The sequence below is a fragment of the Amphiura filiformis genome, chromosome 4, assembly GCF_039555335.1.
Source record: "Amphiura filiformis chromosome 4, Afil_fr2py, whole genome shotgun sequence".
In the NCBI taxonomy this organism is placed as follows: Eukaryota; Metazoa; Echinodermata; class Ophiuroidea; order Amphilepidida; family Amphiuridae; genus Amphiura; species Amphiura filiformis.
The window spans coordinates 12,649,604-12,667,073 of record NC_092631.1 but is presented as its reverse complement, the minus strand read 5'-3'; the positions used below and the strand labels follow the sequence as shown (position 1 = coordinate 12,667,073).

The 17,470-nt window shown below is 36.7% G+C and overlaps 1 protein-coding gene across 1 annotated transcript; it reads right to left on the bottom strand.

Annotated features, from left to right (window-relative positions):
* Window positions 1–3,073: 3,073 nt before the first annotated feature.
* LOC140150557 (integrin beta-1-like) lies at window positions 3,074–13,741 on the bottom strand. The gene is made up of 5 exons (XM_072172592.1): window positions 13,650–13,741; window positions 11,327–11,442; window positions 7,987–8,103; window positions 4,176–4,373; window positions 3,074–3,758 (listed from the first exon to the last, which is right to left on the bottom strand). The coding sequence occupies exons 1-4, from the start codon at window positions 13,691–13,693 to the stop codon at window positions 4,177–4,179; spliced, it is 474 nt and encodes a 157-aa protein (XP_072028693.1). The 5' UTR covers window positions 13,694–13,741; the 3' UTR covers window positions 3,074–3,758; window position 4,176.
* Window positions 13,742–17,470: the final 3,729 nt, after the last annotated feature.

The window sequence follows — 17,470 nt, the reverse complement described above, 5'->3', positions numbered from 1 at the left end:
TTTGTAACACGTTGAGGAAATAACTCGAGTTAATATAAGCTTTTGCAGTATCCAGGGTCCTCTTACGTACCGAGAGCCCGGGAATCATCAATCGCTATAACGCCCAATTAAAAAAATTACATGCCCTGCAAAATCTGAGATTTTAAATAAAAAAATACCGGATTCGACGGTACCCGGGAATTAATCGACCTAAGAGCTGTATGATTGAGGGCCTAGCTTTTTTTCTTCTAAAAATTAAAAAAGAACGTAATTCTCTCATAGTGAAAACTAGATTTTCATGATTTTATCAGTTTCTGAAAAAAAAACCCTCTCAAATCTAAATTCGTCAGACATCGTACAATATCTATATCTTCCTTTTTTAAAAAGGAAATGACCCAGTACTAAAAATCTATTAAATTGTGTTTATTAACTTCCTCGCCCCTCAGCCGTTCTTGATTTTCCTTTGTTGTTTATTTTTTAACTTTCTTTTTCAATATTGCGAAATGTCTTTCTTTTCCCAGGGATCTTTTTAGCCCTTTCTATATTGACTATAAGTGGGCTCTCCTGAAACTTGATTTTACTTTATCAGAAAGCCGGTGAATTTTGAATAACCTGCTCCCCGGCCATTTCTTCAGGTCATAAAAATCGGTGTTCTGAGTATGCGCAGTTGTAATAGTGAATCGGTTTATGAGGGTGCACCACCAAATCACTCCGCGATTTATGCACCAGTTCGGTTCGGTTAAAATAGTCCACCGCTTATTTGAGCTTATTGCGGCTTTATTTTTCTAAACGTATGGTAAAAATGTGCCCTTTTTCAGCTCATTTGCTTCCGACAAGTGTATATATGAAGAAATCTGAGAACAAGTCCGAATGTTTTGTTTCAGAGATGAAGTTTTGGCGCAAGTTTGAACAATGCCCGGTTTCTAAAATTGAGTGATATTTAGGGTTAAATTTGCACATTTTTTCTTTGCGGCAAAATAGCAAAAAAAAATCTATACATGATCAGTTTTAATTTAATACAAAGCTTTATAGCTAAAATACGCAAATCCAAAAGTGCATCTTCCCCTGTGTATTTCAATGGCGCGTTTAATGGTGGTGCGCTCCCTTATTAAGATAATTAGTATTTCTAGAAAAAGTCATGAAAATTGAAAAAAGTACCATTACCAAATGCAAACATCTGATTTTCAAATTATCTTTTAGATTGTCTGATTGAGCGAATCAGTAGCCGGTACTTCAATGTCAGTTGTTGCTAGTTTATTCTTATAGATGTATTCTTTGTTTTATTCGTCATATATTTTATTTGAATCCATTTTGTTTTAGTTTAGTTTGTTTGTGCGAATCACTAGCTGACAGTTTTGTCCGTTGTTGCATGCTAATTTATCTTATTAGATGTATTATTTATTTTAATGTGCAGGTGTGGGAGAAGACTAGGCGGGTATAATGGTTATTAATTTTTATGTTGGAAGGTATTTTATGCATTAGTTTGTTTATTATATGGTGTAGGCTATTTAATTTGAAGCCATAATATTTTACTTTGTTTGTTTGCGTGAATCACTAGCTGACAGTTTTATGTCCGTTGTTGCATGTTAGTTTATTTTATTAGATGCATTATTTGTTTTAATGTGCATGTGTGGGAGGAGGCGAGGCGGGTACAAAATGGTTATTAATTTTATGTTGGAAGGTATTAAATGTATAATTTTATTTTATGGTGTAGGCTGTTTTATTTGAAGCCTAGTAACGCTCTACACACTACGGTGGTGTCGTTTGCAATAGCGACTTATGCATGTTTATGAAAACTTTTTTCTGTCATACCTAAATAGCTGCATAAAATTAATATACAGACTTTGAAAATTTTGTCAATTTTTGTACAGCTTGATGATAGTACACCTGCATGGTTCACTGAAAGTTTACGGGTTTTTTTGTTTTAACAAGAAAGAATGCAAACACGAATACAAATTTTACAAAAGTTACATAAACTGCACACATTGCCCACAATTTCATAAAATTACAATTATCTTTGTTAAATGTTAATCAGAAAAGAAAATGTTGGATTATTCAGAAGGGTATGTTTTCATTTAAAATGTAAATCCATTTAATTGACTTGTCATTATTTTTTACTTAGCTACAGCTTGATGAAAGTACTCGCCTTGTTACACCATAATGTCAAGTTAACGGTTCTTTGTTTACAATAATGTTAATCAGAATGCAGAAACGAATAAAAACTCAGCAAGGTTACATAAAATGCACACAGTGCCTACAATTTCATAAAATTACAATCTCTGTAAAATGGGTACGCAAAAAAGAAAATGTTTGGATTTATTTAGGACAATTTTTCATGTAAAATGTCAATCCATTTAATTGAATTGTAATTTTGCAACTAGTTGCAGCTCGATGAAAGTACACAGCTGGTTTACTGGTATCAAGGTAGGTCTATGGTATTATGTTTTACAAAATTGTTAAAGAGGCATGGTCCGATTTTTTATGTTCTGTTAGAATGAAGCCTACCATTTAAACAATATATTTGAGTTGTATTGCTCCAGTAGTTTTGATATAAGAAGCAACAATAATGCCCCATGGATAGTACATCCGGTGTGGTTACCACAAATCACTTGTTCTTGTTTACAACATTTAAACGAAAAACATATCAGACGTTGTCTTTTTTTTACTGTGATAATGGGGATGATGGGAATGAGGTTGTCGATTGGGTCAGCCCAGCGATGATTGACAGCCAAAATTTTACTCAATTTTATAGGGAGTTGATGTTCAGCCAATCAGAAAAGACGTACTATGAGGTTGTCGCCAGACGGTTTGTTTAGTGACGAAGGAGCACAAATCGGCTGGGACCGAGACTAATCTGTGTAATGTTATCTGAGTGTTTTTCTATTGTTGCAACTTTCAAATCTGGACCTCACTACATTAAATTGAGCGGTGTCTTATTGTTTTCTGGGCTATTGTATCAAATGAAATGTCAAAATACGCAGAAATAAATTCTGCTTCCAACGCATTTTACAGATTTATAATACAATATCCCGTTTTGGAGTAATGGCCAATATTTAATATTTATTTTGAGATGCTTATTTTGAGGAAGGAGGAAGTACGTCTCCACTTAAGAGTTCACACCAGTAAATACAAGTCTCCTACACTCTGGGAGAAAAAAATCAGTGTTTCAAACGAGGAAACGTGCAATACGACTGAATTAAATACATTAGAAAAGGCTTAAAACCCAACTATTAGGCCCTGATTCATATTTAATCCTCATTTAGGCCTGGGAAATAGATTGTCTGTGAAAAATGAGCAGGATCCGACTTTTTATGACGATTTGGCTAAACTTTCAAAATGTGTTACATTTCAGAAACACCAAGCTATTCGTGAGGTGGTGTAAGTTGTATGGGCTATAGGGTGATCTAGTCGGCATTTTTCTGGGAAAAAATGCTGGACTCCGTATATAATTTCTACAATGGATGACTTCATCTGACCTTCGACTTGCAGAAAGGGTAAGTTTTGAAGAACTGAGTCGCTCTGGAGTCAAGAAAATGACGTTTTCCTGGACCCTGTTTGTACAGAAAGTCAATGGGAGCTATTTACCGGTGTGCACCCTTAAATTACCCACACCAACAAGCAAACAAACCATCAGACAAACAAACATGTGCTCAAATTAATTTAAAGTGGGCATACAAAACGTGCTGGAGGATCTCGCGTGTAAAATTATTTTTCAATTAATGTATAACTCGCGTCACAATCGGCATGGCATTCATGATAGCTTATCGACGAATATCATTCTGAAATAGAAAAAAATAGGGACTTATTAATGCTTCTTGATTGCAATAAACATTACTGTCATTATAATAATGCAAACATACCCAGGCATCCAAAATCCCACACCCCACTCCATCTGCAGACATCCAGATAACGTTTAGTGGCAGTGGCATAACTGCCGCGGGAGGGGACGACCGCCTCTAACGAACATTGGCCATTTGCGTCCGCTCCTCCATGCTTATGAGTCTTTACGTACAATGGAGAATTCATGCCATGCTGTATTATAAAATTGTGTGACTTTTTGTTTCTGTTTTTTTTTTTTTTTTTTTTTTTTTTGCTCTGTCGTGTTGGGTCTGTGCAGCCCCTCAAAATGAACTTGCCCCTTGAATAAAATTCTAGTTACGCCACTGTATAGTGATTATAATTATGGAAACCTTTACCTTAATCCAAAGTATGTTCCTCACTCCTTTCCTTTTCAAACCTTGCATATTCTCTTCGTTCTTGTATAAACATCCCTAATTTGATGAAGCCAATAAGAAATATCCCAAGCAACAGGATACCAGCTATTATCCCGATTAGGACCGGCGTCCAAGGAACATGCGTTGTTTCCTGCTTGCCATATCTGGGCTTTTTACAAACTAAACAAAATAATTAAAAAGTTGGATTAGAGGAAACGCAATGTAATTTCTAACTGTGGTGGTCAAAAGATGATTCAGAGTTTTATAACAGCAAAAAATATTGGAGGCTGTCTAATAATTTCGATTGAGTAAATCTTTAACCACCCAACCCCTGACATGTTCACACACGTGAATTTCAAATTGGGATAACCTGAATAGGTGATTCCATTTGAAATCTACGGCACCTTCTTCTTCTTTGTATACAGTTCAACACCCCTGGTGGGGAAGACGAACCGGGTTGTGAGGTGCGCATAGATGCTAAGTTACTGGTAGTTAATGACTTGTGTCTTGAATTGTTTGGGGTCTTCTATATTTACTATCTCCTCTGGCAAACTGTTCCACTCCTTAAGAGTTCTAGGTAAAAAAGAGTGCTTATAACAGTCTTTAGATGATTGTACTTCAATAAATGCTTTGCTGTGTGAGCGACGTGTTGTACGTGTGACCGGGCGTAGCAATGTTCGGATAGGGATGGACAGGTAACCCTGATATGCTTTCTGGAAAGTTGACAGTCTTGCTATCTTACGTCTTTGCTGTAGTGACGACCAGTTTGAGGTCTTTAACATTTCGGTTACACTAGCTCTCTTGTCATAGTTATTCTTGACGAAGCGTATGGCCCTTCTCTGAACTGCTTCTAGTTGGTAGATTTTTTTCAGCAGTATAAGGGTCCCATACTGGTGAGCAATACTCCAGAGATGGTCTAACTAGAGACTGGTACGCTTGTTGTTTGATATCCTCTGTACACGAGCGTAAGTTTCTTTTGACAAAACCCAGAGCCCTATTTCCCTTTGTTGCAATGTTATTGATGTGTTTGTTCCATTTTAAGTCGTTGGTGATCTCGACGCCAAGGTATGTGTAAGAATTTGTTTCCTGGAGGAAAATATTTGCAAGTGATTATGTGTGGGTCTTAGGATTGTGTGAATGAGTCATTTTAAGCACAAAACATTTCTCAGGATTAAATTTCATTTGTCATTTTTCCTTCCACACGGACAACCGGTCAAGGTCTGTCTGGAGTTCGTCAGCGTCAAAGTCGTACGTAATGGTCCGGTAAATAACACAGTCGTCGGCGAATATTCGAACCGTGGAGGCGATGTTGTCTGGTAGGTCATTTATATATAAAAGGAAAAGTAAAGGACCAAGTACAGTGCCCTGCGGTACGCCTGATTGGACATGTACCCAGTCCGAGTTCTCACCCCCAATGACAACCCTCTGCTTTCTTCGCATTAGGAAGTCGGAGATCCAAGCGTGGATAGGTCCGCGTATACCATAGTGGTCAAGCTTCAGCATAAGCCTATTGTGTGGAACAACATCAAATGCTTTGCTGAAGTCCATGCTTACTGTCGAGGGACAGGGCAAAGTCGTGTACTGTCAGATTAAGTTGGGATTCGCACGATCTATTTTGGCGAAAGCTGGTCGGTCAAGATATTAAATTGGTTAAGATGGCGCATGATACTTGAAAAAATAACATGTTCCATGACCATGCTTATAGATGTAAGGGAAACCGGTCTATAGTTTGCAGGTGTCGTGCGGTCCCCTTTCTTGAAGATTGGAGATATATTCGCATATCTCCAATCATCAGGCAGAATGCCTGTTTCAAGAGAACGTCTGAAGATGGTTGTGAGTGCTGGTGCGACTTCGGCCGCTCCAATCTTCAGGATACGCGCAGGTATTCCGTCCGGTCCAGTCGCTTTGGTCATGTTAAGGTCAAGCAAAAGCTTTGTCACACCGTCGGTACTAATGTCAATGTCAGGCATGGGTGGGAATTGAGTTGAGGTGATGCTAGGTATATTGTTCATATTCTCCTGTGTGAATACTGACTGGAATTGACAATTCATCACTTGAGCTTTATCTTTGTTGTCAGTGATGTTACAACCTACAGATTTTAAAGTAGGTATGCCAAAACTATCATTTTTCAAACTTTTTATCAGAGACCAGAATTTTTTGTTGGATTCAGCACAAACATCTCTGATGTATCTCCTGTATTTACTTCTGGTGAGACGATTGACATGTTTTCTAAGAGATCTAAATATCTCCCAGTGCTCAGAAAAATCAGTTGCCCTTGTTTTATTATAGGCATTTTGTTTATGTCTCAAGTATTTTTACCACTTGAAACAACACGTGATGGAACATTCTTTTCCATGGTTTATTGAATTCTGTTCTTAAAATCCACCCAGAGCTTATCAGCTGACACAAGATCAGGTATGATATCTGAAAAGTCAGAACTGATTTCAGTCAAATCCTGTTTGATGTTTGACCAGTCTGCCTTAAAAAATTGAAAACCCTTTCTAGGTTTAGATTTGTTGATTTTTGGTTTGGTGTCAATATTGATCAGAATGATCCATCATGATCGCTCCGGGCACAACAATGCCTTTTCACAACAAGAGATGGGTTAGTTGTGAAAAGTAAATCCAAAATGTTGTCCCCTCTGGTAGGGATTTTCACCATCTGTTCTAATCCGAAATCATTGGAGATTTCTATAAGCTGTCGACACAACCCTGGTTTTGGGCATTTGGATAAAGTGGACTGGCTGTCCCAGTCAATGTGGGAAAGGTTAAAGTCACCTACCAGCCAAATTTGAGGACCTTTAGATAAGTCAATTTTGGACAAAGATTGCTGTAACAGATCTAAAACGTCAGGCCCAGAATCGGTTGGCCTATAAAAGGCTCCAATCAGGATGATTTTTGTGTTCACTAACTCAAGCTGGATCCAGAGGATCTCACAGTCTGTGTCAAGATCAGCGCGATGTGACACAATGAGGCATTTTGACAGCAATGAAGATAAGATCTCACTGTTGCTGACCCCAGATGACAGCCACGATTCAGTACCGATAAGTACGCCTGGTTTGTGGTTGTCAAGACAGATGGCGAGTTCAGCAATTTTGTTATTGACACTCTGGAAATTCATAACCATAACCTTCACTTGACTAGTTTTACGGATGTTCTTATTTTTTGGTTTTTGAGACCATTTTCCCCTTCTTTCACCTGTATGGGTTTCTACATAAGATTTTTGTATTGGGGATGATGCTGCGACTGGTGATAATAAGTCAGTTTCATCTTCAGTACTAAGTGATGCCAGTGAACTGAAGTTGTTTGACAAGATGGTTGAGCGGGATAACCTTCACTGATGACGTCATATGATTGACAGAATGACGTCATAGGATGTTACAAGGATCGTAGACAAGATATCATCACAGCATCACCATCTGCTGAAGACGCTAGTCGAACAAGTGAAAACGTTCCAGGTGAGCGAAAAATAGTGTAGTGTTGAAGTTAGACTCTTTAATCATTTTATCTACCACTACGTATGAATATCCACTTGACAATTTTAATGATTTATCTTTCACTTGCAATTTATAAACAATTTTAATTTGGGATCAATGAATGGGTCTGTAAGTATGGTGTTATTGGTAACTCATAGAAATGCATTGAGGTAAAATAATTTATGTTGAAATTAGTTCCATGTCAAATAGGGTATTGTTTATAGTAATAATAACACGGGATCTGAATAATGAACTGAAAAGGACTCCATTTTCTTGCTTTGTTATGATTTACGTTATACAGAAATAAGTGCTACTGACCCTTTGTTCTCTGTACCAGTACGGTGTACGAACCATTCTCCTGCAATACATAGGTGTACAAAATAAGGCAGTTACCTTCGTCTCTGTACTCGCATAATGTGCTATCTGTACCATTGACTGTATGAAACAGAAGGGAAAAAATGTATTTTCCTTCATCCCTGTTCATTTTGTTTTGTTAACCGCGTCAGTGAAAAGACAAATAAATTAAGAAATAATATTTAAAACTAAAGCTCTGTATTCTCGTTGTTGCTGTATTTTTGTTGTTTAACCTTTGGATATTGCGCCTTAAAAGAAATAAAATTATATCTAATATGTATAAAGATACTGGCTAGAAAAATTATAAGTGCACTCTGTACTTGGAAATCAGTAGATAAAACAATATAATATAACATTAACAGAACCATTCTTTTGTTTTAATCAGTTTTGAACATTACTAAAGGCCTAACAGGCGAGGAGTGGGATTTGGATTTCTTTTCAAATACTGATAAAGATTCTTGATTTTGGTGACTTTTGTAATTATTTGAATTTATTCACCTACAAATTAGAGAATAAATTATAGGAAGTTTTTGAGTAGTGGATGCGTGCGCCGGCATCCACTACGATAAAAATAATGGACCTGCCTGTCGTCTATCATAGGTAGAGGATAGGCAAAATAAAAAGTCCTATCGTTTATTCTCATTCGCTACTTGCACGGTTCCGCCATTATGCACTATGTGCGGGGAGAGCCTCGAACTGGCAGCATACATGAAAGGAAGAATTATGTAACCTTACACAGAACGTTATGACTAGTTCAATTCCCATTCATGTATGCTGCCAGTTCGAGGCTCTCCCCGCACATAGTGCATAATGGCGGAACCGTGCAAGTAGCGAATTCTTAGTCAGTTAAATATTATTTTAATAACTGTAAACTATTTTTTAAAGCAAAAATTAAGTTACCGTCATAAAAACTCCCCTTTTTCTAAAATGAACGAAACTTGTTTACAACTTCTCATCTTTTGATACGCGTACTGCTAGCACGATTCCGCACTGCGTATACGCATACAACGCGATACATAATGCGAACCTCTATGAGCGCGTTACGCGTTATCAACACTCATGATGACGTGAGGTCGTCTACCGCCTGATAGACGACACCCAAAATCATGATTGTCTAGTCTGTAGTCTGTGTCTAATCAGATTATGTGTCTACGTAATAGACCACTTCCACTGACTAAGAATATTAAATGATCCTCCCCACATGAACGCACCATACTTGCTAGACTATTACGTCACCTCAGTAATAACCATATACTTGACAGCTATGAGTCAGTCTGCCTACAGAGCGAATCAAAGGCAATATCGTTACTTTGATTCGTTGCTTTCGATTGATCAGCCACCGTATCATGATGCAACGTCTGGAAGCAGCTGGAACTGCAGTGGCTTTTATCTTATTTAACTGATTAAACAAGCTACAAGCGGTATCTCTTTTATATTGTGTACCACAGGGTTCGGTTATTGGCCTTATTTGTTTTTCCATTTACACTGGACCGGTTGTCATATGCACATCATGCAGTTATTGTTAACTACATGTATGCACACAACACAGGGGCACTCACAATAGGCAATTGAACCCTACTGGTAGCGCTGTGTTGTAGCTATACGGGATGAACTAGTTAGCATCATATATCAAAAAGTATAAAAGCTATGATCTTAGTACTTGCTCTATGTTTCAATTACTTATTCTTTTCCAAATATCTGAATCTTCAACCCGGTGCAAGCTTTAATAATGGGGGAACATACATTTTTATTAAAAAGAAATCCTAACATCTATCCAAACTCGCCGTGTTATTCCAATGCACATTTTGCTTCACCGGGCAGCCATTTTTTGGTCGTATTTGGAATATTGGTGTCATAAAACCGTCATAGGTACAAATTTAGTACTTTCTGTCAATCAATTATGGCTTATTCTCTACATGTCAATCTTTAAATAATTGGCATAGTCCTTATAATAACGGTGGTCCGCCTTGATGAGTAAATGACAGCAAACAGCTGCAAACCAGTGAAAAATACCCCAAAACTTGGTCAGTGGAGCTCCGCTCGTACATGTCAATAGCGTCATTATCGATTGGATTAGTCGTCCGTAGCGGACAATTCGGTCGCTCATTGGATCAATATTATCAGGTGGTAATAAATTTGCATTGGACAATAGATTACTATATAATGGTTTAGTACTGCATATATCGGTTTAATCTTCAATAAGCGGGTTTATGACTGGAAAGGTCACGGTGAATTTGCCGTGGACGACACTGCACTATGAACCATAACATTAATTACAATTTTATGCTGACGACACCCAACTTTACCTTTCTTTTAATCAAAATAAGTCAGATGCGGATTGTGCAATATTATCAACAAAATTGGAATCATCATTTGTTATTGAAATTCGTGATGTCAACTATTTTGTCAAACTTACTGGTAACAAACCAGATGTACAGGTGTTCTAGGATCAAAACAACAAAGGGATTCATTCGCATCGGCTCATCCAACATTTCTATTTCATCTTCTATCCGTAATTTTCGATTCCAAAAAATTCAATGATCACATTTCGATCATTTTTAAATCATTTAAGAAACGTTGGTTTAATTCGCAAGTACCTTCATTAGTTAATTCATTAATTTGTGACTTTGCTATGAAAAACTCATTTTGTTTGGACTTGTAAACTGGATTTGTACATTTAATTTTGGTTATGGGATGTTTAGAAAATATTAAACGATATCTACAGTGGGGGAAACTCTGATGTTTAAAAGGATGTTGTTCCACAATTGGAACCATGTACACTGAAAGACCTATCACCAATTCATCTGCTGCTCCTGGGACAACTAGACCCTCTGGGATATAGGTCTTCAAACAATCAGACAGGTAGATTGGTGACAGATCGTTCAGTGACTTGTAGATGTACAAGATGATTTTAAATATGATACGTTTTCGATGGGTAGCCAATGGAGTGAGTCAAGGAGCTCGGATGACGAGTGGCAACGAGGGACTTGGAATACAATGCGAGCAGCTCTGTTCTGTAAGCGCTGGAGGCTAGCAATATCGGTAGACCTAAAACCAGATACGGTATAAGAGCATTAGCGTTGTCTAATTTGTTTTTTTGATCAATATAAAAAACGGATTCTGGAGATATTCCAGAGGAAGAAATTCAAGGATTTAAGGAGGTTATGTGAGATGACATGTTCATTGCTTTATCACATTGTAACGCAATTGTAATTGTAGCCAGTAACGTTAATTGTGATGCTTTACATAATGTCTAGTTCCACCCTTTCAAGAGTATATGATCCAATTCTTATTTCACACTTACATTGAACAAGATTGTCCACGATATTTATTGGAGCCTTGCACATATCACACAGGTCCTTTGTCAAAAACCTCACACAAAACACAGGCTTGAAACGATGAACAGCGTCCCTTACACGTCTGTATATAGTAAACATCAAGAATGTTGCAATGGTCATAAACTTAGATAACAGAGGGCAATCCCCAATTCACCATTGATCTGTATTGATCGTGTCTTATTTGCAATGTTACCTATGTAACAAAAAATCCTAGATTGTGCAAACTATTCTTGTGCAAGAGGAACAATTTGAGATCATACTGGTCAAAATCTGAGTTTTTTTAAAGGATTTGATCCGTGTAGATGTCAAAATATGATCTTTGATCTTTCCCTTATAACTCAAGAACTGTATGTTGCAGATAGGTGAAACTATACTTTTTCTGGTGCGGTTGTTAACAGAATATGAGCAATAATGATGACCTTACCTCGTTATGTTTAACATAATCAAGAGCTACATCTGTGCCCATTTCTGTGCTTTCTGATCAAATACACAATTCTGCAGGACTTTTAAGGACTGAGTATGACATATTATGCATACTGCAGTTACTGTCCGTACACAATACACAGTGCTCTCACCATTGACGCGTGACCTCTACAAATAGTGTATGTTAGAAGTATAGGCAATTGCCTAGTTAACGTCACTGTGTGAAAAATAACTGGCCAATATTTAAAGTATTCTCTGGAATTCTAGAAAATATAGTTTTGTAACATGTCCTAAATTTTTAGCTAATTTAGGTGTTTGGAAATATTTGCACTTTGGTGTTTTAGTGTATGTTATAGGTAATAGGACATTGCCTAGTTAACGTCACTGTGTGAAAAATAACCGGCCAATATTTAAAGTATTCTCTGAAGTTCTAGAAAATATAGTTTTGTAACATGTCCTAAATTTTTAGCTAATTTAGGTGTTTGGAAATATTCGCACTTTTGTGTTTTAGGAAGGATATGTAAACGACAGATAACACCAAAAAATATGAAGAAATTATTTCCAAACCGTGTTAAGTCTGCAACCATTATGCTTCTCATTTTCAAGAATGCTGGTTAACAATAAGCAGACTATTGTCTCATTTCGTAAACAAAAGCCCACACAGTATTGTTACCTTGCGTTTGCTTTATAATCGTTCACCCAACTGAAACTATAATACCAGCTCATTGCTCATTGCACAGGTAAAATAGAAACATGTGTAGTGTGGATTTAACCAGTGAAGATCTGATTTAATCAGTTGAGCTGTTTTCAATGAGTGTTATCTTGGTTTAATAACTTTTAATGGGGTTTAAGTCCTGCAAAGGTCGTGGTGAATTCTACTGTAGTCATGACTGCATCATGGTGTGCACCATTTTGTGAGAGTTGTAATCACCAACTAATAAATACAACATGAATGGGTTCTATTAGCTTTTCGCACCACGGGCAAGGGTCGAAACGTGTAAATCTATAACGGTATATGATCGGACCCCGCTTTTCGACGTTTCAGAGGACGCGTATCTAGGTCTTAGTCGTGCACGAGATCTTCGTTGTGTAGGTGTGTTTAGTTGGAATCCTCGGAACGGAAGTATACAAATTTTGTTTAATTAAATTACGAAAGATGGTGTCATCCCAGCAAACACAAAACGTTTTCGACATAATTCGCAAAGGGTTATAAAAGGTTGTCAGAAAACGTTTAAATGTCGGGTTATATAAAGGGTATATTAAGAGTATAAAACGTTTTCATAACATTAAAAAACATTTCTTGATAATCTATTGCCCAGCAAATAAAAATGTTTTAGACAAAATGTTTAAATGTCGGGTTATATAAAGGGTATAAAAACGTTTTAATAACATTCAAAAAACATTTTTGAAAAATTGATACAAAACATTTTAAACAGAATGTTATTTTGGGGTTGAAAAAATATTTTGCGAAAAATGTTTGCCCAAAATATTTGCAATAACGTTTTAAAAACGTTTTCATGACCTTTATATAACCAGACATTTAAATGTTATTAAAACGTTTTGAAAAAAACATTTAAAGAACATTTCTGTGTTTGCTGGGTGCAAATATTTTAACATAATGTTAAAAGTGTTGAAAACAATATTTGGTAAGAAATGTTTGCAAAAATTGTTTACAATAATATTTTGAAAACATCTTAAAAATATTTTTGTAGTGTGTTTTCATACAAAACGTTTTAAAACGTTATCATGACCTTTATATAACCCGACATTTTAATGTTATTAAAACGTTTTTTCCTAAACCAAAAGCCAAAATATAACTCATTTAAAACGTTTTTAAAACGTTTTTGTGTTTGCTGGGATACGTACCGCGCAATCTTCGCATGTGTCTCCGGTGAATGGTGAGTCATCATTACATCGACATTTACCTTCACATGTGCAATTGCCCCAACCGTTACAAATTAACTACAAAACAAACAAATATATATAGATAGAGCAGCAGCAACAACAACAGCCACAACAGCAACAACAACAAACACGCACCACATACATGACATACGCACATACACTGGCTGCAACAGTAAGTGACAATTAATTTATAAATTCTGCATGGATAAATTCTGATGTGGTCATGGGCGCCACCATAAGACCAGCAAAATGACGTGACAGGTGATGGCCCATTCACACATAAAATAATATGCTTTGACAAAAAGAAAGAAAGAAACTAATCGCTGGGGAAATAATAATAATAGAATTTAACATTTGCATATTTGCTCTAAAAAGTACTTTTGCATTTCCACACATTGGGCAACCTTCAGACTTCATGGATACAAGCAATAATGACAGCTATTGTCATTAATTCGATGTTACGAAAAGGGTCAAAATACTGTGACAACATTGACCAACATTTGTGATGTGCACAATCTTTTGGTCTGCTTTATACCAAAATTAATATAAATTTGGTTTTGGGCCATTTTAGCACTAAAATTGTAGATTTTTGCGCGCATTGCAGTCACACACAATAATCCTGGTAAAGTCATTTGGGTAGTAAGTTCATTTGTGTTGGTAATTAAATAAATGAAGAATTTAACTTTTGTTCGCAACACACATTAAGTTACTCGCCTGAAATCTTCGGTTATTAAGACTACAACCTTCTACAGCAGAATCCTCCAGTACGTTGATGAATTTGGCGACTTGTGACGTCAGAACTGAGTCGTAGATAAATTGTAGCGCCCTCACCCGTCCTTATTCAAAGAAGGTTGGTTAGCCCGGATGTGAATCCCCTCAGGCTCTTTGGCATCCGAGGTATCTCAGCACACATATAGTCTCCAGGACATCACCGTGACCTAATTAAAGTACAGATCCTCGACAGAGAACCATTAAAAGGAGTCAAAGAGGCTATTCACATCCGGGCTAACCTTCTTTGAATAAGGAGGGGGCGCTACAATTAATCAACAGTCTACAATCCAGTTCTGACGTCATAAGTCAAATCGATCAATGAACTGGATCATTCTGCTGAAGAAGGTTGTAGTCTTATCAACTGAACATTTCAGGTGAGCAACTTAATGTGTTGCGAACAAAAGTTCAGTTCTTCATTCATTTTGGTAGTGTGTAATCAGGAATTTGGACATTTTGGCCCATTGCAAACTTTTACAAGCCAATAACTTAAAACATGTACATTAAATTTTCGTTGTTCAAAATTTGGGATATTTTAAGGTATAAAAATAGTATAAGGCCCTAATTCTAAAATTTGAGAGAACAGTTCCTAGTTTTGTGTCTTTAGAACATTATGAAGTTTCCATCAATATGGAAATTTAAGGTAAGTTGCTATGGTAGATAGAAAAAAAAATGGCATGGAAAAACAAATTTGGCGCTTTTTTAAAAGACTGCTTAATTTTGTTCAGAAATCTGACGTGCTCTCGCAACATATTTCTGGCATCATTTCCTTTCTGAAAATGTATACTTTTATGTACTTATCATCATTACTTTTAAAGATACAATACAATATCTAAAATTTCCACTTAGGGTTAGGAGTGACCTTGCGTGCACACTTAACGAATAAAACAATTCAAAGCTCCTAATTTAATATATCAACTCGTGTTTTTCTCCCCCTATCTTTATCAGAACGAGAATTGAAGTCTTTGTCAGACGATTTGCAGTTAGGATTTGGTTCATTTGTTGATAAGTCTACCTTACCATTTGTAACCTCCAATGATACGTAAGAGCGGTAAAGCTGAATTTATACTCGATTGCCGAGCGATTGCGATGCACCGCTTTTGGAAAGCGATGTGCAATCGCCGAATTTTACGACGCATCGCTCGTCGCTTTTGCATTTATAGTTATACTTATCATAGCGATAGCGATTGCAGACGACAATTAAAATAGTCTAAATGCCACAAAATACATTTTTTTGAACATTCATTGCTGGCAATAATTATTGCTTGAATTAATTCAGTACCGAAAGTTAATAATCGAGAAAGATAAATTAAATAGCAAAATATTAGATCCAGATGATAGGAAACGATTTGTTGATGTATTCACGTCATTACTCGTTGACTGCCGATAAAACGCCCAATAAAGACTTAGTCACCGGACCGCGCCGGCCAGTTAAAGTACATGCCCTATCACACCACTCCACACCATACAAAAATTCTCCCAGTCACATTTCCCAAATATGAAATTAAAAAAAGTCAAATTTTAATTTACTTCTTTTAAAGTTTGGCAGAGGCGGGGTTCGAACTCACGGCGCAACGCTTAGTACTCTATGAGCCTAGCGCCTTAGACCACTCGGCCACTAAGTCTTGTTGTTATTCATTTGAAACTTATTTAAAAATATAATCGCTACCACGTGACAAGCAAAGACAGAAAACGTATTATATTTTGGAATTTTATCATTAATGTGTATTATAATAGAGCTACCATTATTTATATTGTTGAATTCTCAAGCGCATCATTTCGAATTGGGATACTTTTTTATTCCTAAAGCCCGATACTGACTCCACCTGTACATTTTAATTTCATCGCGGGATGCTGAGATGTTTGAAAAGCATCGCAGCATCGCATACCGCTGCGAAGTGGAGTCAGGATCGGGCTTAATTCGAACCACCAGCATCCATGGTTCGATGTAGAGAGCCTATTAAATATCAAATGGTCATAATTGGCGGTCACTTCAAATCATCGCCAACTGAACGAGGTTCAGGAATGTACTCTCATTGTTAATTGTTGGTTAATCCACCACTTGAACAGGACTTAACCAAAGCAAACCAAGACTTAAGCTTTTTTACGAATGCTATACATAAGTATAAGCTTATTATCCTCTTCAACAATAGGATTAAAGATTGGTGCTTGACTGGAATAACGTGCTAGTGTCATTGGTTATTGTTAAAAGGCAATAAGGTGTGTAATTGCAATATTTCCTCTGAATAGGAAAGACTCTCTACATCGAACCATGGATGCTGGTGGTTCGAATTAAGCCCGATCCTGACTCCACTTCGCAGCGGTATGCGATGCTGCGATGCTTTCTAAACATCTCAGCATCCCGCGATGAAATTAAAATGTACAGGTGGAGTCAGTATCGGGCTTTACAAAATAAAACCCAATTCGAAATGATGCAACTTACCTTGAAATTCAACAATATAAATAATGGAGCTCTATTATATATACATTAAGATAAAACAAAATATAATGTTTTCAAATTTTAGAATTATTTTTAAATAAGTTTAAATGAATTTTAACAATACTTAAAATATAGGCTCAAATTTTGAACAACGAATTGCCAAACTTTAAAAAAAAAATTAAAAGTCAAGTTTTGTTCCTTTTTGAAATACATCAACCCCATATTGTTTTCAAACAAAGACACATTCTAAAATTTGAGAAACCTGTCTCTAGTTTTGTGTCTTTAGAATAAAACTATACAGTTTTCATCGACTTTAGGGTAAGTTGCTAAAAAACATTATGGTAGACGAAAAAGAAATTGGCATAGAAAATCAAATTTGGTCTTTTTCTCAAAAAGTCATTGGTTTTAACGGTTGCGTTGCAAGCGTGCCCACAAACCGCCTTTGTACGCGTACGTGTACCCTCTGCGCGATTAACATTACACGATTCGATTACACGACGCGATTCGATACTCCGACCAGCGAAATCAGCATCTATACGTCACCGACTTGAAGCGAATCAATGCATAGCTTCAA